The 22,838-nt window shown below is 40.3% G+C and overlaps 1 protein-coding gene across 1 annotated transcript in view; it reads left to right on the forward strand.

Annotated features, from left to right (window-relative positions):
- Window positions 1-490: 490 nt before the first annotated feature.
- HCN4 (hyperpolarization activated cyclic nucleotide gated potassium channel 4) overlaps window positions 491-22,838 on the forward strand; it is a 146,659-nt gene continuing 124,311 nt past the window's right edge. The window contains exon 1 of the mRNA XM_075208310.1: window positions 491-1,616. Within this exon, the coding sequence (XP_075064411.1) occupies window positions 940-1,616 (677 nt within the window). The 5' untranslated portion in view covers window positions 491-939. The remainder of the gene's footprint in view (window positions 1,617-22,838) is intronic.

Raw genomic sequence — 22,838 nt, forward strand, 5'->3', positions numbered from 1 at the left:
ACAATGTTAATATTCTGCTATATATAGTTCTATTTTATGCACATATTGCTGTGTGTTTGTGCAGTTAGATATATAGATAACTGTGCTGTCACTGAAAGAGTACATCTGGTACAGGTTCTATGGTGTGCAGGAAAGTATGAGACTAACACTTTTCCTTCTTACTCATATAAACATTTTCAGTAAGCCATATGTTTATATATACACATTCCCATGTAGCTAGAGACATATTAAATTTGTCTGTGAGTACCTAGGTATATCAAACTAAATAACCCATCTACTCTTCCATGGATTTACATTTGACTTCACACTTGCTGTTAAAGAGGTCACATCCCGATGACTTGGAAGTGTTAAAGCCCTGGACATGGGGCTCAAGGAGATATAGCTGGTGTGTAGTCCACGCTTCTATGGCAACACAATAGATCAGATAGCTTCATGAATATTGCCAGTAGCAGGGGCTGCGTGAGGAATAAGTGATCAGTCTGATGTCAGCAGCCTCTGATGCTGCAGCTTCTCTCAGGCTGCTTAGTATGGGCAGCAGCTAGAGTCAAGTAGACAGGGAGGGAGGAAGAGAGGGAGGGAATTCTCTTTCTCTTTTTATTATGATTTGTTCTTTTATTCTGGACAGCCCAGGTCCTGTCCCTCCCCTGGCCGGCTGCTGACTGAACTGTTCTGCCTGTCTGTTGCATTTCATACCCTCCTGCAAAGTCTTCATCGTCTCATTGCTTGGGATCTGAGCAGAGACAGGCAAACATGGACCACAGACTCCTCCTGGCACCTTCAGCACTGTCGGGATGCTGCAATTGCTGCTGATTATTTTGAGATACAGACTTCCCAGTCAATGTGTGCCTGTGGGAGCAAGAGGTGCTGACCATGCCCCCAGCAGCGGCGGATAGGGACTTATTCTAGAAGCCTTAAGTGGGGGGAGTATCCTGGCAGACAATGGACAGACTGCACCCCTCTATGAGGAAGCGTCTGTACAGCCTCCCTCAGCACATTGGATCCAAAGCATCTATAATGGATGAAGAAGAAGGTGAAGAGAGGGACACCTGGAGAAAGAGTATTAAGCTCAAGCCATTGCCCTCACCTTCTGCACTTAAGGTTCTTGACCCACGTCCTGGATCAAAGGAAGCCCATCTAGTTATGGAAACTGAAGTAGGCAAATCCCAAAGAACCAGTAGCAATGGAGACTGCAGGAGATTTACAGGTAGTCTCTCCTCCATTGCTAGCTGTGGAAGGCACCTTCATGATTCAGACCCCAGCGAAGGACGAAGGCTTATATCAGAGGGGGATCTAAGCCCTACTGATGAGAAGTCACCCACAATGGACACACAAGGAGAATCGAGTGTAGGCCATTCGCAAGCTACCCATCAAGTGTCCCAACCTCAGAGCATTGACCATCACAGCAGTTCTGCAAAGCTGGAAGGAAGAGAACAGACTTTATCTGGAGGAGATGATGAGCAGAGTAGTTTCATGCACAGACAGTTTGGGGCGCTTCTGCAACCTGGGGTGAACAAATTTTCTTTACGGATGTTTGGCAGTCAGAAAGCAGTGGAAAGAGAGCAAGATCGAGTTAAGTCTGCAGGATTTTGGATTATTCACCCATACAGTGACTTCAGGTAATAAAACAAATCAGCAAAGCCTACTACCTGGTCAAACAAGTGTAATTTATTTCATAATTACAACTCTTGGCCTAGGAATTCATTGATCAGTTTATTGGTATACATACAGTATGAAAAGGAGCCTTGTTTCATATAGGATTTTGCATATGCAGGGATTGGGAATAAATGTAGCATTGTGCTTCACCTTTTAAAAGGGTGATCACAACCTTTGTCTCACTGCTTTTTCCCTTGTAACCTTGAAGGAGTCACTCTTAGACCAAATTGGTAACACTGTAAGTGCCTAGACTAAATGAGTCTGTTTTGTTATGTAGATATTATTCATCACAGGAGAAGGTTGATTGATAGTAGTAACATAGTAGTGTGCTTTGCTGTATTCAATTCTATGAATTAGAAATCATTTTAGAGAGGCTGGGCCTAGTATTGTAAGAAGGCAGTCTGTTTTCAGCTACAAATCTCCACACTCAGCCACTATAACAAGTATGAAGATCAGTACACAGTTAAACATTGTTTATATTCACTGTACATTCTTCCAACTTCTCATAAAAAAAGTCTTCAAATAGATCTTGCACATTACACACCAGTAAGTGAGGGTAGGTGGGAAAGTATGTATTCTCACTTTTGCCTTTCTTTAGTCTCATTATTAACAGACACAGTTTCTATTCTTATGGTTAAATTGCTTATAGGGGTCGAAAACTAAAATGAAATTAACAACATAATATTACAAAGTCTTTTCATGTTAAATATAAAGACTACATAAATATAAATGTTAACTATCAAGACTACTTCCCCCAGCTCTATGTATCGCACTATGTAGAATTGATGGGAACATTTCAGTAACTGGACAAGGTTGCTGATTGTCTGTGTCACTAACTTCCACCAACAAGTGATAATTTTTAGAATAGTTAAAAAAAAGATGGTAATATAAAGTCCAGATCAGAGCAAGTTATTTTGTATTTGTAACCAGTACAGAAAGTGTGTAGAGCGATTTTGTTCAATGAAGACAAGCAAGCAGACATAATTAGGAAATACAATAGACTGGCATGGGTGGCAAACAGTGTCAAAACTTTAGTTCTGGGACATAACTAAAATATGCTTTGTTGATTAAACTCTTTGCTGTCATGCAAAAGGGGTTAAATTGAATAATGTTCCTTTCTTAAAGTTCCGTTTGAGCTGTATTCTTTTCCTGAATCTCAACTCAAACGAAGGAAAAACCCTGGCTGAATACCCATGTGCACATACTCTTAAAACTTGCTCTATGCTTTCCTTCACACACTGGTCAATATATTGTTACCACATATGTTGTTTTTACTGACTGTTAAATCTCTGTGCGTATGTGTGTGTATGAAGAACATTTCTTTCATTTGTGTGGTAATTGATGCAATGTCTGCTCGGATGACTGAATGTGGTCATTCAAGATTCTGATTTGTTTTGGTAAAATATATTTCTGTTAAATGTGCCTTGGTAATTACTATTCTGCTTGGTATTTGGGTAGGATTTGTAAAGGTTGAACTAAGCTATGCTCTGCCAGTATCTCCAGCAACTAGAGAAGCAACAGTGTCAAAACTGCTGTCTTAATATTAGCACAGAAAATGAAGCCTCATTTAGCAAAATACTGCAAAGTCTTGTTAATATATGTAATTTGCACAAATATTGTTGTATGAGAAAAAGCCTACAATATGTTAGTTCGTGAGAAACCGAGACATAGATAATCTTCTTGCTTGAAATGAAGTTTCCATTGTGCATCATAATAATGAATCCTGCTAATTGTACATATTTTTTCTGTGAAATTCCTAGCAATAAAAACAAAATATTCCTGAAAGAGAATGATATGTTAAAAAATAAACCATTATGTGTATATATAGATAGATGAATAGATAGATATTATATTGTGTCTAGTGAATACTGGTTTGCTGTGCAAAACATCTCAAAATTTGAAATGGCACAAGACAAATGCATTCATGAGGTGCCATTTTTCATATCTGAATTACTAATTTCAAATATTGGTTTTAATATTTTAATAGACATTATAAAATAAAGTAAACTGAAGAACATTTTCTTCTTGTATTAGGGAACCTTGCAAGTATAGTATGTTTAGTCATACTGTTAATAAATGATGTCTTTGTGGTAAACAATCTCCCAGCTTGAACTATTAGTGCAATCATCATTTGTTATTTATAGTGATACAAGGCATTACTCTGCGCTTTACTGTGAGGGGGCAATGCAGTTTTAGACAGGTAATAATACAGAGACAAGGGAGGTAGACCCTACAGTCTAGAGAAAATGTGGGAACAGAATGCAGCAAATAGATTTACCCATAGTGGTGTTGATTATGAAGATTTCTTTAGGGGGTTTCTTATTGCCAACTACAGATTTACTACTAGCTCTTAATCTAATACAACTACAAACAATGCTCCAGATCGTGACAGGCACAGTCACAATTGAATCTACTTGTGCAGCCACCCTCATACAATTGTTAGAGCAGTGAAGGGCACCTGGCTAGATTTTAGGAGCCTCACATGTGACCCCTATTCCACAGTAATATATATATATATACACACATACGTACACAAACACTTTTATTTTGATCACAATAATAAGTAAATATAACAAAAAAAGCATTTTATATGTAATTAATATGTCACCTAGAAGTAATTTAGGATCTCTGCTGGGGACAATAGGACAGTTGCTGTTCCTAAGGTTTTTCAATAGGATGTCTGTTCAGTATCAGTGCCCAGTACACCAAGGGGGGAATTCAATTCCCCTCGAGTTAGCGCGGTGTTAAAACTATTACCGTTATTACAGTAGCTTTAACCCGGCTCAGTGAGCTGCGAGCAAAAAGCCAGCGCTCAAACTACCGTAATAACAGTAATTAAGCACATTATTACCCGTAATAACAGTAATAATGCACAGGCCGCTTTACTTTTACCTGTAACGTGGCCAATTGAATTCCCTCCCAACAGTGTACTGGAGTAATAGTAAATACTGTGTCTGCAGTAGTAGTAATGCCCTGTAATAAATCACCATCGATAAATTAGTTATTATAAATAATGAATGCCTAATACAATGCAATAGTACCTAATAGTATACCAGCAGAAATAGTAATACCCATTAATGTATTGATAATAGCCAATGAAATGCTAGCAGTAGTAGTAGTTCCAGGTAATATGCCTGTACTAACAGTAATGAGCTACAGGTAGTGGTAATGTCCAATAAAATGCCAGTTGCAGATATATTACCCTGTAAAAAGTTATTAGTGACAGTAATATCCATTACTATGCCAGTGGTAACAGTAATACCAATTAATATGCCACAGGAAGTAGTGAATAAAATGTCAACAGTGCCCGGTGATAACCAAATGGTAAAATGCAGAAATATGACCACTACTTTGTTGCAATCTTCTTTCCAACCAGCTTCTTGCCATTTGTGTTGTAGCGCAGCTCTACAACGGTGTTTACTGTCTCCATCACTTTCTCTAATGACACTTCCCAGCCACTCTCATAACCCAGGTCACAGAGGGAGCATAGAAGAGATGCCAGTTGGACATCAGTGAGTTAGACTCTGTCACATATTAGCGTATAGCAGTTTACTCCAACACTATATTAGCAATTAACTGCAATGCATTAAGGGCACATATAGATTTGGACATACATCCTTTTTTTGTGTACTTTGCATGTGCACCAAAAATGATTGCATATACATATATACGTCCGTATATACATTTTTACATTATAGAAGTGGAATGGGGCGGACAGAGGCTGGCAAGCATAATCCAAATACTGTAATGGCGTGTTGATGCGACATATTTAGACGTGGACGCATCCTTTTATGAGGCATATCACTTGCGGGTGTTGGTGCAACAATATGCAGTAATGATGATTACTATTAGTAACACTTTCTGGCTACTCCTGATTGTCTGATAGCGTCTTAACACCTCCATCTGATAGTACTTATTTCATTAGCATCTCAGCTGTATCATACCAAGTTGCAGCCATTCATTTGCATTTGCATTACTTAATTGACATTTCCATTTGAACTTCTGCATGAAATAGGATTCCCATTTGATTTTAAATGGGCAAAATCAAAAGATGTTATTTAATTGGTATTTACGTTTGTATTTAAAGCAGCAATCCCACAAATGTTTTTTTCTTTAAATAACAAGTTAAGTACCTTTAAGTATGCATCTAATTTTGTTACTGCCCTTGTACAAATCATTATTTCTTTTTCAAAATCTCACTGAGGTTTGCAACAAATATGAGTATTTTACAGTACAAGGAGCAGACAGAGCTCAGCGGGGCATTCCAAAGCCTCTGCCCACTACATCATGAGCCATGTGAATGTGATTGCCATAGTAGCCCATGTCACTGCAGAATTTTAAATTATGAATAGAATTCTGAAGAAACAAGCCGAGGAAAAAAGTTAAATACCAACATTTCTCATTTTTTTAAATCAAAAATACTATTGTCACAGTTAATAACCCCTTCGCTGCCTGAGGCTTTTCTCACCCATGTGATGAGCACTTTTGGGATCACATATTTATTTATTGACTGCTGATTGAAAACGATCAGCAGGCAAAGATTAAACAGGGGTACCATCATTTTTTATTATTATTATTATTATTATTATTATTATTATTATTATATTTAATTTTGTAAGTCTTCTGCAGCACCGTATACAGGGGGTTAGAACATACAAAAAAATGACATAACTACATAGAAAGAAGAACACTGGGAATTGATAAACAGAACAATAAATGTGTGGATGGAATTCACAGAACAAATTGTATGTCATCCTAAAACAAGTGAGCATAAGATAAAAAAAAGGACAGTGAGGGGGGCAGAGTATTGGCAGATGTGAGACATAGAGTAAAGACATAAGACATAGGGTAGAGGACCCTGCCTGTGAGAGCTTACATTCTAAAGGTGTGAGTCATGCGAGGCATTTCGAACGAGAATACCCCCAGCTTTCTATGTGCCGGGATAGGGAGATAGAGGCTGTTAAAGAGCATCCCCCTATCCCTTTCATTTCTCATTGACTTTAATAGACTGTGCATGCGCACCCTATGACACCGGCTTACACAAGCACACACTTTTCTAAAAAGGTGCTGGAAAAAGATTCCTTCAGCAGTATCAGAAAACCCATATATCACAATCAAGTGATCAGTTGGTTTTCTTAAGCCCTGCTAAGGACATGTAGGGTCATGTAGAGGAAAAGATCTGTTCGTCCTTAGCACTCAAGGGGCAATAACTCGATATATAATATCCTCTCTTGTGTATATAACAGTTCATTACATTTTTATATTGTGTATAAATAGGGTAATGTGACTCAGTATTTACTACTAGCAATGTCAAGCAACATCTCTACGCTATATCTATGCTGTTGTGGCATGGAAGTATTCACACTTGTACATCTGATGAATGTCTGGAGCAAATGCTACTGTGTTTTAAGCTTGAAGCATCTTGTGATGCGTCTAACTCAGCATGAGCAAAAACAAAATATTTTTTCAGTGTGTGTCTTTTTCTGTATATGTTTCAGAGAGGAAATGCTTCCTCTTCTAATTGAGCCACTCTGTTTTTTTAAGTTTATAATAAGTTTAAGCGCTGGTATTTTTCCTACAAAAGTAACCTTTATCTGTCAAGTTCCGAAAACCAGAAAGATAAATAACAAATAGATGCTGCTGCTCGGTGCTAATGTCATACACAGAGAAATAATTTTTAATAATGCTTAGTACTATATATATTAGAGCAAGACTTCTGGATTGTGTGATAAATAAAGAACTTTATGGTGTTATTCAGTGTTACTAAATGTTATAAATATATTTGTATTTGTTTATACCCATATGAGCTATATTACATTTATTTGATTTGAATTCCAGCCAGGGACCTTTCATTGATTAGAGTTTCATGTATGTGAAACAAATAATAAATAAATTACAAACAACCGCACTTACCTTAATGCAGCAAACTCACATAGGCTTTTTTGTCTTTATATAGTACTTTTCAAGCATGCATCTTGGCTGTCATCCTACAAATTATTATCTCCTTTTCAAAATCTCTTATTATAATAAGACTGCAGTCTAGACTAAATTACACTAATGAAAGAATCACATTAGTGTTTGTTTTACATAGGTTTTGTTCGTTCTTTAAATAGATTTTTGCACCTCTTTTAACCCCTTCGCTGCTAAAGCTTTTCTTACCTATTTTGGAACATTTTGGGCTTGTCACATTCCAACATCAATATCAGTTATTTGTATATGCAGTACCCACACACCGTGTACTGTACCTTGTTCTAAAGTACCTTGTTCTTTTCAGAAGAAGTTGAGTTTTCAGAAAATGCCATTGGTCTGCTTTTACATCCAGTCACAACAAAGAAATTCTACCCAAAATGGGAAAAATAAGTGTTTATTTTTATTTAAACTGCAAGAAAAGCCTTTCAAATGAGGAGTTCCCATAGATTCTTGGAGCTAGAATATGCATTACAAAACCACTCATCCTGGGCTCCTTGATGTATTCTGTGGTATATTGCGTTATTGTCTGGTGGTCAATAAGCAATAACTACTAAGGGGCCACATCATTTGAAAGAGGACACTCACCTCTTTCAAATGAGGCTACCACTGAGTTTATTGAAACCAGGATAGGGGAAATCCTCCCCCATCCATGGACCTCTTAATGATTTCTGTAATGTAGGGACAACTGTCCGGAGATCACCTGACAATAAATTATCAGTGGCATCATAATTTGAAAGACGGTAATCCCAACTTTCAAACAAGGGTACCACTGAATATATAGGTGCCAAGATGGTGGCAATGTAGCATTTTAGTGCCTTCACCCCCTCCCTTGCACTACAGATTTATTTCTGTAGTAGAGTGATCCTAGCTCTGCCCCAGTAGTGACATCATTGAGCAGTGGCTGCCTCCTCTCCCAGCCCCTACCGGCAGCTGGTTTGGAATAGGTAAGTATATTTTTGTAACTTTAAACTCATGCAGTCAAGTTGGACTCCGTAGCACTTTTGATGTAGAAGTGTAAGACGAGTATCACCTGTTCTTAGCACTGAAGGGGTTAATATTTTTTTGACATAAATTGCAAAATGGTAAATCATGGAATTAAAGTTGAATGCCACAAGTTGCTCACTATGGGCCTGATTCATTTTCGAATGCAACCTGCACGGAACTTGTGTTTAAAAAACGAGCATGGAGCTTGAGCTTAGTTCTGACCATAGTCAAATACAAGCGGTTCTTAATATACGTTTACATGTGAATCTGGATATAAGTACACTCTGCCTAAACGCTATTTGCCATATGTAGACAGACAGAACAGCATGCAGGATACGCACATACATATGTGCAATATAAAGTTCCATCAGAAAGTATCCACAATTCTAAATTCAAAAAATACATTTATACTATAATCATTAATAAAAAATATTAGTAAAAATAAAATAAAGAAAACATTTTTTAATGGTAAATACATAAATCAGGATGTTCTTAATCTGTGCCATATATTCAACGCATGTTTATAGTCTATCTTACTTGCATACAAATGTTCTTTGCTATCTAGTGGAACGCATGCATGTACTTTTTAGAATAAAGACGATGCCATGTTAGTCATCACTATCAGTAGACACTTACACCTGCCCTGTGTCTGATGCAAATGATATGGCTAAAAAACACATACTTAAGAGAAACCCAACACATTAATCACCTGCATCTGCATTGGCACAAACTCAACACGTCCTCACTGTACATAGCCTACATTTATCTGCTCCTTCCCGTTCTGCCCTTCAAGTTGTAGTCAGTTGTAATTGTCATTTGTGTTCAGACATGAATTGTATGCAATTGCGTTAATTGGCGTAAGGTCATTTTCTGAGCATGCGCAGAGCTATTTCATGCAAGATATGTTGTCAGAAGGTTAATCAGGCCCTATATGTGACTAGATGTTGTTATGCTTCTGTGAAAATCCATCCCACATTCTTAGTCAACAGGGGTCATTGACTAACATTATATTTAGATGCAAAATATCACTTAACCATATCAACTAATCAGAAATGTGTTTTAATTGCCTGACTTGTAATAGAAGTTAAAAGCTAATTGCTGATTGGTTGCCATGCTTCAGTGAACATTTTGCGTCTAAGGTTGGGTACACACTACAACAAAATTTTAACAATATGATATTTTTACCAATTTTACAAACAACGGGAAAAAATAATTCAAATCAACATGCCGATTCATGTGTACACACTATACCCGATTACCTTTAAATATGTGCTCTTCATCTGTCCTAACCATCGGCTGAAGTAGCATAGTGTCAGTGATATGTGAGAGCACCTATCAACTAAGTCCAGCTTGAAACCAAAGTCCTATGAAAGGTGGAGAGCTGGAGAGCTTGATACCTGGAAACTTACTCTCTCCAAAGGCTTTTTGGACATTTAGCTCAGCTCAGGAGTCCTTGGAGTGCCAGCAAGTCTCCAGCCAGGGAGTACACTTTAAATGTTAGAGATTTATTCCAGAGATTATTTGCATTTGGGAAGCTAGTTAGTTATTAGTCTGAGAAGTAAGAAAAAATTTATTTCACATTAAATTCTCACCCCATATACATGGTAACTCTTGTTGCCACCATCCGAGGGCTCAGAGCTCAGAGACAGCCCCATGTCTGGTAACCGAGTGTGACACCTTGAACAGGCGTAGTAACAGAACCTGATCAGACACAACACAGAATGGTCTGCAGGACTAGCAATCAAGCACTGATGGCAGCCTGGATGCTGAGACCTTTTTGGAACAGCTGCTATGCCTGGCAGGTAGGAACGTTGCATGACAACAGAGGTAGAGGAACGGGAACTAGGGAGGAAGCCAACTAACTGCCCCCGAGAATAGAGATCTCAGTCTGAGAGACAATAATGTTGCTGTGAGAAAGACAAACTGGGAATAGAGATGTAGGTCTACAGCCTGTCCTGGGCTTTATACAACAACACTGACTGCAGAGAGGCTCACAGGCTGCACTGTGACCAGGAAGATGATAGCGGACCCCCGACACTTCCAGTGACAGGTGAGTGCTGCTTCATACTGCTTAAGCTAAATTGTTGTTCCAATTCCGCAGAGTGCATACGTACTGCAGAATTGGAACAACATTGTTTTAAAGTTAAACAAGATTTTCAGTTAATTCTGAAAGCCCTGATCAACGATTTCATGTGCTTTGGAATGATAATCTTTAATCTTTCCAGGGTACACGCTACTGTGATATCAGGCATTCATCATCTGATTGACCTGACAATTGGCTGAAATCACAGTAGCGTGTAACCAGCCTGGAGTGCAATGTTAAATAGACAGCCTTGCAAGCAACAAGGTACTTTTACTACTTACGTACTATCAAACTTTTACCAAAATAAACAATGAGAGCAGAATTATAGAATTGGTTGTTCTCTCAGTTCGCCTCATTTACTAAGCACACTGGTGGAGTCATACAGAGTTGAACGTAAGTAGTAAGTGGAAAAAGCTTTTTTTAAACTACACATGCGCTGTATGTAAAGTTATGTCTCATACTGAGCTTAGAGAGGTCGTGGGTGGACAGATGCGGCCATAGTACAGTAATGGGCGTATTAATGCTCTTAATACTATGTAGAGGGGGAAGTAGACGCAGATGTGCATCTAGGAGGCATATGTTTTGAGGCTGCTTCTCCCCTGGTATAGGATCCGTGCTGATGATGCTGGTGGCACTATAGCATTGAATCCCTAAGCGTAAGTGCCACTAAGTGTTCCAGGGCCAGTTGAGACCTGTAGTGCACAAGGGAAAAATGTAACAAAAAAAACCCACAACTTAGGAAAAAATATTTTATTAAAAATAAACACTCCCCTAAATTACCCTCATTCAACCTCTTTATAGCATACCCAGAGCCGTAGCGAGCCCAGGGTGCAAGGCTGAGGGGGCGTCATGGGCCCGATTATTAAATAAATCACAGCCCCAGGTACACATCTGGGGTTGATGCAGAGTCATTCCGGCGGATCACGCTATATTGCAGAATCGCTCCGCCCACTATTAACACCACATAGAACTCTGTCTTCCTCTTCAGCCTGTGAATCTCTCCCTCTCTCCATCTCCTCAGTCTCCCCCTCAGTCTATGAATCTCTCTCTATCTACATTCCTCGGTCTCCCTTTCTGCCTGTGAATCTCTCTCCCTCTCTCATATCCTCTCCCCTAAGCCTGTGAATCCTCTCTCTCCCTCTCTCATATCATCTGTCTCCCCCTCAGCATGTGGGTTTCCCCTTCCCCTCTGTCTCCTCTTCAGCCTGTGAGTCTCTCCGTCCATCCTCACAGGCTATTAATTTAATGGGGTTAGGGGCTATTAATGTATTGGTAAGGGCTATTAATTTAATGAAGATAGGACCTATTCATTTAACTGGAGTAGGGGTTATTAATTTATCAGAGCGGCTATTCATTTAATGGGTGTAGGGTCTATTAAGGTAACAGGAGCAGGGGCTATACATTTTTTGGTGGTCACTGTTAGTTTATTGGGGATAAGGGCTATTAATTTATTGGTGGGGCTATTTAATGGGGGTATGGTCTATTAAAGTAACAGGAGTAGGGGCTATACATTTATTGGTGGTCACTTAATTTATTGATGGGGCTATTCTTTTACTTGTGGGATGATTATGTTGGTGGGGGCTATTTATTACTAAGGAGTTTTGGGTGCTTTTAACTGAATGTGGGACAGAGTTGGGGTAGATTGTCAGGGCTGGTTAGAAAAGGGATGCCTGGAATGTTCACTAGTTGCGTTGCTTTCCTTGTGGTGAATAATGACTATCTTTTTACAAACAGGGCCCAACGGGATCCAGCCAAACAGTAATTGAGCTTAAGATCACAGCAGCAGCTCCATGTGGTCAAACTACAAGAATAGGTAGGAGAAAGTTGTGCAAGGTTGGAGAACCGACTGGTACTTGTAAAAGGCTAGGTGTCCGTCCCCCCCCCCCCCCCCACCCACCACCACCACAAGAGGATGGGGGTGGGTTGGGGGGTTGCCAGTGGTCTATCTCGCCCAGGGCACTAAAATTTCTAGTTACGGCTCTGTGATTACCTACACCCAGTCTATCATCCTCTTCATTTGTAATAAATCCAGGGATCCCAGTCTTGGCAAAAAAAATAAATCATAATGCACAATGCAGTATTAGCTTGCTAATGTAGGTAACTACAAATCCCGCTTAAGCATAATACAAATAGTTAAACATTTTTTCATGCTTGGTTTTTTATTTTGATTGAGAAAAGGGTAAAGAGGGAGGAGACGTAAGAGAGTCTCCTGGTCAACAAAACTTGATACTTCTTTTATTATTTTTTTTACATTGAGCAAAGTACACATAGAAATGCGCTTCTCCCCTGAAAAAGCCACTGACAGTGGAAAATGCTGTCTGTAGATATAACATAAGACTTGATCTCTGGTAGCTCAGCACTGATCTTTTTTTAGAATGAAAGCAACTCCCCTAAAGCTGCACCCTTTCCACCCCTTTTTCTCATTTCAATTATCTCATTGTGCAGAATGAAACCTCCATTTGCACTGCTACTTAAAACTATGCGCAGCAGTGCACCTACTCCATACTTGGCAGGAAAAGCCCTAGCTCCGCTCAACCTCTGTCGGCCAGTACTGACTTGTGCTTCTCCGTAAACCCATGCACTTTGGTGCACCAAAGTTTAGGTGCACCTACGCAAATCAAGTATCGTGTGCTGTTCCCTTGTAAATTATCTCTTGTGTGTAAAATAAATAAAAGCACAGAACACTTTGAGAAAGCCTATCATCAAATCTCACAGTTAGGAAAGTTTACGATTCTAGAAGTGATTTACGTCCAGGTATAAATCATCCATTTTATGAGTTTCACTTGCATGGCTAAATACCTCATAATACAATTTTAATTTTTGATTTCCACTTCAGGGAGACATGTTTTGTGTCAAGTCTTCATTATAATTATTACATTGCTTTTGTTTATTTCTTAATATAAATACATTTTTATTTATTATGGAGAAATGAAGGCATCTGAAAGATGTCTTTATGGGACAAGTGCTGGGCACCCTGAGCCCATTATGTGTATACTGTATGTCCGTTGCACTTAATTATTGCAACTTCAAAAAGTTTGGCCATGCAAAGGTCTTTTGTAGCATGTAATCATGCTTATTCAATACAATGGCTCTTGTACCTTGATGGTTATGTTGGTTTAAGAGGCAGGATAATTTCATTTGTTTTCATATATGATGTCCAGTCATATAAATCATGTCTAATGAACCCTCTTGTATATTTTAATTTACTATTATATGATGGTTTATAAATCACAGATTTTTTTAAGCAGGATTTTGTTTTTGTCTAAAGTAGCCAAAGCTATGCCAGACTGAGTTACAACAACTGTGACTAGGTTATACTGTATCTTGTTCATGTGGAAATAAAATGCTACTTATTTGAAAAACCCAGAAGCATCTAGTAATACATTTTAACATGATAAATGTATATATTTAAAAAAAAATGGAATTTTACATTAACCCACTCCATTTTAGTTTGTGAAAATCAGCCAACTCCTCACATTTTATTCTTGACCTGAAAACACTTAAATATTAGACCATTACATTATGTGTTAAAGTAAACACATGCATAATCCTGAAAAAAATATTTTGATATGATGTACTGAAGGGACAAGTCTTGTTTTTCCTTGAATGTCAGAACAGTTTACAATATGTTGCCATATTTCTGTGAAATATCATGCTTGTCCCTTGTCGCCTTGTCCCTGATTTTAATCAATAAAGGAAGTACCCTGTTAACAGAAATTTCACATTGCGCTTTTATTAAAATAGACAATGGAAGTTTTGTTCTCAGCATGTGCAGCAAAGTACTGTACAAAACCACGTCACATTACTATATACAGTAAAATAGATTGCCCTTTCAAATGTAAATTTAATCTCCTCTCCCAACAGTAACCTAATATATTATTCTAGTTGACAGTGTGATACTTTCAGCTGATGGATCTTTTATTTATTTATTTATTTTTATGGACAGCACTTTATGGGTGACGGATAAACCCCAAATGTTTGCTTTTCTTGTAACTTATGGAGCCAAGCTCACAAGCTACTTTGTAAGGTTAATGTTGCACAGGATGTTGTTACCTCTGCATATTGAAGCATGCTGATACTCAGCGCTTATCCACTCTATTGACATAGGGTAAGCTCTGAATTAATGTTACATCCACATTGTTAGTAGAGTATAGACCAGGGGTGCATAACATTATTTGGTCCAAGGGTGACGCTGATTTAATGATACTCATTTAATGTGGTATAATAAATGTTAAGATGCTTATAATTTTAAATATGTATAATTTACTACAGGAAGCAGACAGATAATTCTAACCAGCCGCTTTGATTGTGTTTTAAATACAATCAGAGCGGCCCGGCAGCATGCTCTACCTGCCTGTTTCTACAGACACGGACCTGTACATAGTTTGCGGCCCCAAGCAGCCCACTTACTGGTAGAAGTGACAAGACCCCTTCCAATCTGTACAAAATTTTCTGCTCCTTAAATTCACACATAATTTACTATTGCAGTTACAGATGTTGCACACATTAAATTGACATTTTAGCACATCACATGCCATTTATTTCATTTGCATGTAATGTGTTAAAGGTCAATGATCACATCACAAAATTATACATTGTATAATGCTACATGTTTTTCTATGCATCATTTCTCAATAGTTTCACATGTACAATAGCCCAAACTTAATTCAAAATGTGGATTATTTCTCTCAGGGAATGTTTTGAAAACCTGTCACACTTTGCACATGTGGAACTGTTCTGTCTCCTATACTTGTCCCATTTAATCCTACTGTTCAATATAAAGTTAAAGTGTTTACTCAACATTTCCACTTTAAGACTTGCTGTTTCTGACCTGTAGGTAAGACCCTATTGACCATTCTCTACCAACTAATTTATATAAGAGAGTTTTTGTAATTCCCAACTTGTTTTCTATCCTGGGAAGGGAATATTAATAATTCAAATAATTTATATTCATACCTTTCTTCATGGCACAGAGGAAAACTTTCCCAAATCACCATATATTTCCTGTTCATTAACTTTTCATGAGCTATTTTCCAGGAAAGAACCTTGGGGCCTATTTATCATGTCTTAATTTAAGTTTTGACCGATTTATCAAAGCAACAGAGACCACAGATTTCTCTGGCATTCACCACCTTAACGCTTAATACTTCTATCCCTATAGATCTCTATGGGGACAGATAAATTAATCTATTTATCAAGCTGCTAAAAGCTTGGCTTTTCTCAGCTTAATGTTGAGTTTTGAAAACCCACCTGTAGATGACGATAAGCTGCTTTAACCTTTATTTTATGCCCAATGGAGAGGAGAGTTACTAGTAAGAAGGATCTCTTCCTGATCCCACACTGGCAGGCTGCATGCTCCTCCACTCCGTCCTGTTATCAGTGTTGCCTCTGTGCAGCATAGCATATATTATTGGTGTTAGTGAAGACAGAGACTACCCCCATTCAGACATAAAATAAACTCAGGAACATAACAGCAACACACACACACACACACACACACACTGTTAACTCATATCAATAATGTCATAATAATAATACAACACAAACAAACATCACAAATAGATACTCAGCCAACATACACTCTGGAACATTAGCTAATACATTTATGAAAATGATCTGTGACGAAAAAGGGTGCTACTGGACTGAGAACCTTTTATTCATCACCCGTTTCATAGTTAAAACTACTTTTTAATCCTTGGCCCAGTCTAAGTATGTACACCAGAGCAGTGGTGTATTATGTGTATTAATATTTCATGTAATTAGGTACATTTTGCCCTTGCTATTCCCTGCAATATTGTATGTATTAGAAATAGAAAGAATATTGGCCAGATTGTGTGAAAATGACAGGACAGCAGAAGTCACTTTGCTTGTGTTAGCTAATGTAATTACCATTTGTCTCAACTGTCCATTGTTATGCGGTGTGGCTTAGATTTGGTTTGCAATCAGAACAATGCCTGAGTGACTTGACATAGCTAGCTGGCAGCCCACGTTAATTAGCTAGGTCAACAGGTAATCTGACAGGTAATTAGGTTATCACTTCTAGATGATATACAACTTGCCTCCACAGTAATATATTGGCTGAAATCTCATTGGGAAATGTATTAACATGTATCAATATCTGTGCCGCCCCTTCCAGGAGCATAGAGCAACGTCAGAGATCGGGAACATAAGTGAGGACCGGGTAAGACTCTTACAGGTTGATGGAGGACATCTACTTCCAATATGTTACTTCATCCTATCCCACAGATGAACTATGGTGACTGGGGGGTCTGCATTTAGATGAATTCACTGTCAGGTTTCTGGAACCACTCCTAACATTGTGGAAGAGGCCTTAACTTTCTAAAAACATATTCCTAAATAGGCACACTAATGCCATGAAAGCATGCACCTGATCAGCAACAATTTTTAGATAAAATGTACCATTTGTGTCACACACCAGGCTCTCCGGTCCTATTCGTTACCGCTTTGCTGTCTTTCTAAGCTATCCCTGCTGTCCGCAGACTCTGCTGGTCTCAAATCTCTCTACAGGATGCTGCCCAATCTGTCTCCACTCCAGAATTCCCTCCAAAACCAGTGTCTGGGCGTCGCCATCTTAGATCCAGTCACCTTCTCAGCTAGTCAGAGTGCTGTTTCAGCTCAGCTGATTGCAGCCTCCAGTCAGTTGATAGCAGTTAATATAAAAGGTCTTCCTGGAGCCCTAACCTGTTGCCAGTGCAACATTAATTCTTGACATGCCAACCTTGTTCCCAGCAGTCTGCAGTCGTCTTGTTTATTCCTGCTCAGACAGTGCAGTCTGCATGCCGGTCCAGCAATTCGGTTCCAGTCTGGTCACCTTTACTAATTCTGACCACCGTCTTGCTATTCTTCACTACTTGCCAGTCTTCAGTGCCATTCATACTCTCTAGCCTCCTGAACTGACAGCAAACACCATATGCACCAGTCCTTTCTCTCTCATGCAAAGGAACCTAATCAAGCCACCCACCTGTTTCCACATAGTCATCAGTTCTGCTCCAGAGACACAACCCAGCCCAGTTACCACCAGATTCTCACGTGTGACAGTTTGCACTCAGTTACCTGCTCCCTCTCAGCCAACCAGAATGCTGCTCCAGCTCAGCTGATCACAACTTCCAATCAGGTGATAGCAGTCACTGCTCCAGAGTTTCCTCCAAAATCTCTCTGGGTGCTGCCATCTTGGATCCAGTCACCTGATCCCTCTCAGCCAGAGTGTTGCTTCAGCTCGGCTCAGGATTTCAATATGTTACCAAAATAATTCCGTGTACAGTGTATGTTTAAATCACATATTGCACTGAAATGTGATTTCTGCTCAATTTTAAAATTCTTACAAAGTTGCATTTTTGAAAAAAACAATCTCTCTCCAAGCCATTTACCATCATATTCAATTGCGCCAGAGATTGTGTTGTGTTACATACCGAGCAGCCGAGTTCTGACCTGTATAAAGTGATAATAAAACAGATACTACAATGTATTGTTATCATTAACATTGCTATCCAATTCTAGTTGCCTGCTGATGATCTTATAACCAGGGTCATTTTTGTTCCTTATGTTAAGGCCTTCGATTTGGTTGTTTAATAGAAACTATTAATAATAACATTTGTATATATAAGGTTAGCTAAACAGAAAAGTCTAGGCTAATAATAAAAACACTTATTCTAGATGTTTCTTGAAGTTATATGTATTAAGAAGGGCAGAGTAAGATTGGTTGGTATACGGGTGTTTCCCCTACAATGGGTCAAAAAGCGTAATTTATTAAGATGCAAAAATGTATATCATATCTGGGCAGCACGGTGGCTAAGTGGTCAGCACTTCTGCCTCACAGCGCTGGGGTCATGAGTTCAATTCCGACCATGGCCTTATCTGTGTGGAGTTTGTATGTTCTCCCTGTGTTTGCATGGGTTTCCTCTGGGTGCTCCGGTTTCCTCCCACACTCCAAAAACATACTAGTAGGTTAATTAGCTGTTATCAAAATTGACCCTAGTCTCTCTCTGTGTGTATGTTAGGGAATTTAGACTGTAAGCTCCAATGGGGCAGGGACTGATGTGAATGAGTTCTCAATCAGCTCAATGAGCTGCGGAATCAGTGGTGCTATATAAATAAATTGTGATGATGATGATATCATATCGCCAGTGTCCTGTATATTGTACATGTCACACGCCGGCCCCACAGGCAGACGCCGGCCCCACGGACGGGCACCGGCGTTGTTACCTTCCTCTTGTAAGCGGTGATTCCGGTGTCTTGGTGACATCCCCCTCTCTTCTGACCTTCTACCTGTTCCTCATTGGTTACGGCATTTTGGAGCACTATTTAAACCTCCTACTTCCTCCTGTCCGATGTCAGTTCTTCGAGTTCATTCACTCGCTGTAAGGACCTGGCTTCCTTCGGTCTACTCTAACCTCTTGTTGCTCCAGTGTGGCCGCTACTTCTCATGAGTCCTCCTTTTCGTGCCATTGCTCTGAGTTACCATCATCGGGTCAGCTATAGTTCTACATCTCCATTCCTCCTATTGAACTGCCGCTGTTCCAGTGACTCACCTGCCGTGGCTCTGAGTTACCATCATCAGGTCAGCTATAGTTCTACATCTCCATTGCTCCTATTGAAATGCTGCTGTTCCAGTGACTCTCCTGCCGTTGCTCTGAGTTCCCATTATCGGGTCAGCTATAGTTCTACATCTCCATTGCTCTTATTGAACTACCGCTGTTCCAGTGACTCTCCTGTTGTTGCTCTGAGTTACCGTCACCGGCTCAGCTATAGTTCTACATCTCCATTGCTCCTATTGAACTGCTGATATTCCAGTGTCTCTCCAGCCGCTGCTCTGAGTTATCTATCGAGCAACTCCCCTACTGTTACTCGGGGTGATTATTGCTCTATCAGATATTGCTCTGCACCTCCTCTGCTCATAGTGAGCTATCACGGCCTCAAGACTCCTGGAAGCTGCCATCATCTCGCCACCGCGTCTGGCTCCACCTACCACTCTGCCCAATACTTATCCAGGGGACCGCGACCTGCGAGGTAGGGGCAGCTAAGACCATAGCTTCTTGCGGGGGTCCCTGATGAAAACCACCTACCCGTTAGATTCCGCACCCCTGAATGAGCAATATTAATCTGGCAGATACAAGGAATCCACTAAATACCCTCGGATTTCTTGACAGTACAGCATCTAGGGCCTGATAATCCAGTACCCCGACTAGGCTGCAGCCTAGGGCATGAGGATTTTGGTGGGCACAAAATGTTTAGGGGTGCAAAATTGTGACAAGGAGAAGTATAAATTAAAATTAATTTTAAAATATGAGAGAATAGTTGTTCTCTAAAATAAAAAGTAAACATGAAAACATTTGTAGTAAAGTTTTAATCTTTACATTCCCATCGTAAAGGCTGAATACAATGAGTCATCATTGGGTGGGTGCTTGAGGATAAGGAAGAAGGAGAGACAAGGTTAGCGACAGAAGCGGGTGTGAGAGCCCCCTCCACCTTCATAAAATCTTGCTTCCGTTCCGCTATACAGCTCTGATTTTAATGAAAATGAAATGAATGACAAAGATTGCCGTGACTCTTTTAAGAAGCCAAATGGAGGGGCGTGGCTTGGGCGCAATCTCAGTGAGACATCTGCCTGCAGAGCTCCGCAGCATATATTGCCTTTTTGGACGATAACTGTCCCCATTGTGGCTATAAACTGCCAACAGCAGTGGATGAAGGAGTCAGGTATATGGAGTGCATCCCGGAGGCCCCTTACACTCAAGACAGACCACCCTATTATCTCGGTGGTGAGCGTAGCCTACCTTACTCACGGACCCTGAGGTGCACCCCCTCACTGAGAGCCAGTTGACTTGCTGACATGTGTTTACAAAGGACCCTGATCAGAGGAGGCCCAGGAGTGTCACCTGACCCAGGAGCAGGCTACCATCCAGACTGCGGAGGCACGGTGTGTGACCTGCAGAGACCTCGGCCTGGCGTGCTGCCGGCGGCCCGCACTCCGAACTTCAGGTTTTCGGAGGCTCACTTCAAGTCGGCGCAATCGCAGCACTTCTCATCAGCCCACAGAAGAGAGGAGGTAGGTCTTTGAACCTCTACCCCGGCTGGGCCGTCAATTTAACAACTCTAGCCCCTAGGCTGAGGAATTATCTGGACCAAAGAGTCCCTGTACTTCCCTTCCTCTTTATTACCTAGGAGTTTGGAGCACAGTGCTGAAGTTGGATTGCAAGTGTCCAATACTATACTTGCAAATCGTTCCCCACTTCTACCACTGGGGAGCGGTCATTTATTGCCAGAGACCTTCTCTCCAAGTGACTTGACACAGCCGTCCACTACAAAGTTTTCGATCACCATGTGAGTTTTACTAGGCTGCCTGATCCTGGGTAAGACCTATTTCACCAAAGCTGAGATCAGTGTGCGATCTACTTCCTTACCCTTCATTTCCTCACATTATCCTACCCGCCTATTAGTTAGTCCTAATCATGTCTACCAAACAAAAGTGACATCAGGAATATCTGCAAATTTCTTTGGATCAAAATCTAAACCCTCCTCCCGCCAAGCTGATCGCCAGGGGCCATCGGGCTTTTTGTCTTCTGATGTTGAGCTTGATCCTCAGATTCAAGCGGTTATGACTAGCCTCCAGGAGGGGGTGAAGACGACTTTCTATCAGGAGCTGACAAAAGTGGTCAGTGAGTTCAAAACTGAGTTGAACACGTTGGGCAACAGGATGGATGCCCTGGAATCAAAAACTATATCTGCCGTTCCAACTCTGTTATTGATAAGGAACTCTCCCGTCTTTTTAAGGCAAGACAGGATGATTCTGAAAATAGATCCCACTGTACTAATATCCACATCAGAAATGTGTCTGAAGAAGTTGACACTGCGGATATCCAAGCTTTCCTGAAGCCCTTCTTCCTTCACCTCCTTCCGGATATCTCTGAAGCTGACTGTCTTATGGACCGGGCTCATCGTGCCCTGAGAGCTAAGCCTACCAGTAGACAACCTCCTCAGGACATCATCGTCCGTTTGCACTACTTTTGAACCAGAGACTGCATCCTCTTTGCTACCAGAGACTAATCCGTGGTCTCTTGTCCGGACATGGACATTCAATTATTTCAGGACCTCACTACTTCTACAATACAAAAACGGAGGGACCTTCAGCCAGTCACCAAGATTCTCCACCAGCACAATATTCGATACCGCTGGTGTTTTCCATTCCAGCTCCAAGTCTTTGCTGCCAATTGCTCTCTCTTTGTTAAAATGCTGGTTCAAGGTCAGAATCTCCTGGGCAAGCTGGGCATCCTTCCCGTGGCGTTGGCTCCTCATTCTCCACCTCCTCAGGCCCAACACCCGCTGCTCTCTCAGCCCGAGTGGTCCCGGTCCTCTAGACAACTCTAGACTTTGGGACACAGATCTACCCTGATTTGACATTGTTAGTGCAAGTTTTTCTCTTTAAATTGCCTTCTTTTCAGGTGGTCTCTCAACGCCAGGTGGAACTCATTACCCTGCCTGCTAATTTTAGGTCGCTTTAGTTTCTTCAAAGCTTCAAGTATATAACTCAGTTTGGTATTTATCAGGAAAATGTTCATCAGTTTGGTTTGGTTTTCAATCCTTTGTGATTTTCTGTCTTCTCCTAACCAATGGTACTATTTGATGTTCTATGTTGATGTTCTTGTTTGCACTACATTGCTCTTTGACCTGTTAGCTTGAAGAGCTGATGTCTCTTCCTACTCCCCTCTACCCTTTCCTTTCCCTTGTCCCTCTTACCTCCCCCTCCTCCCTTCCTTCCCTTCTCTACAATGTTTTAAGTGGATAATGTACATGTTATATTTCCTCTGCACACTGTTCTACAGCTAGAAAGGATTTTTTTATGCAATAAGTTTTTTCTGTGCGTCTCCTCGGGTTTTGGTGGCTTCTTATGCTGTACAAGACCTAGGACCACCCCCCACGTACCCTCAGATATTGTTAACTTTGCTATGTTTTGGTTTTTGATAATGTTTTTGAATCCTCTCAGGATTCCTTTCATTCAGGGTTCTCGCCCAATTGGGCTTCTATTTTTTTTCTTTCCCTCTTCTTTCTCTAGTGACTATGGTCCACTCTTTTACCTGTTCTTAACGCATCTGTCTCATGGACAAACCAACTGGTTATGTTCCCCTTGTAA

This window comes from Mixophyes fleayi, chromosome 4 (assembly GCF_038048845.1).
Source record: "Mixophyes fleayi isolate aMixFle1 chromosome 4, aMixFle1.hap1, whole genome shotgun sequence".
In the NCBI taxonomy this organism is placed as follows: Eukaryota; Metazoa; Chordata; class Amphibia; order Anura; family Limnodynastidae; genus Mixophyes; species Mixophyes fleayi.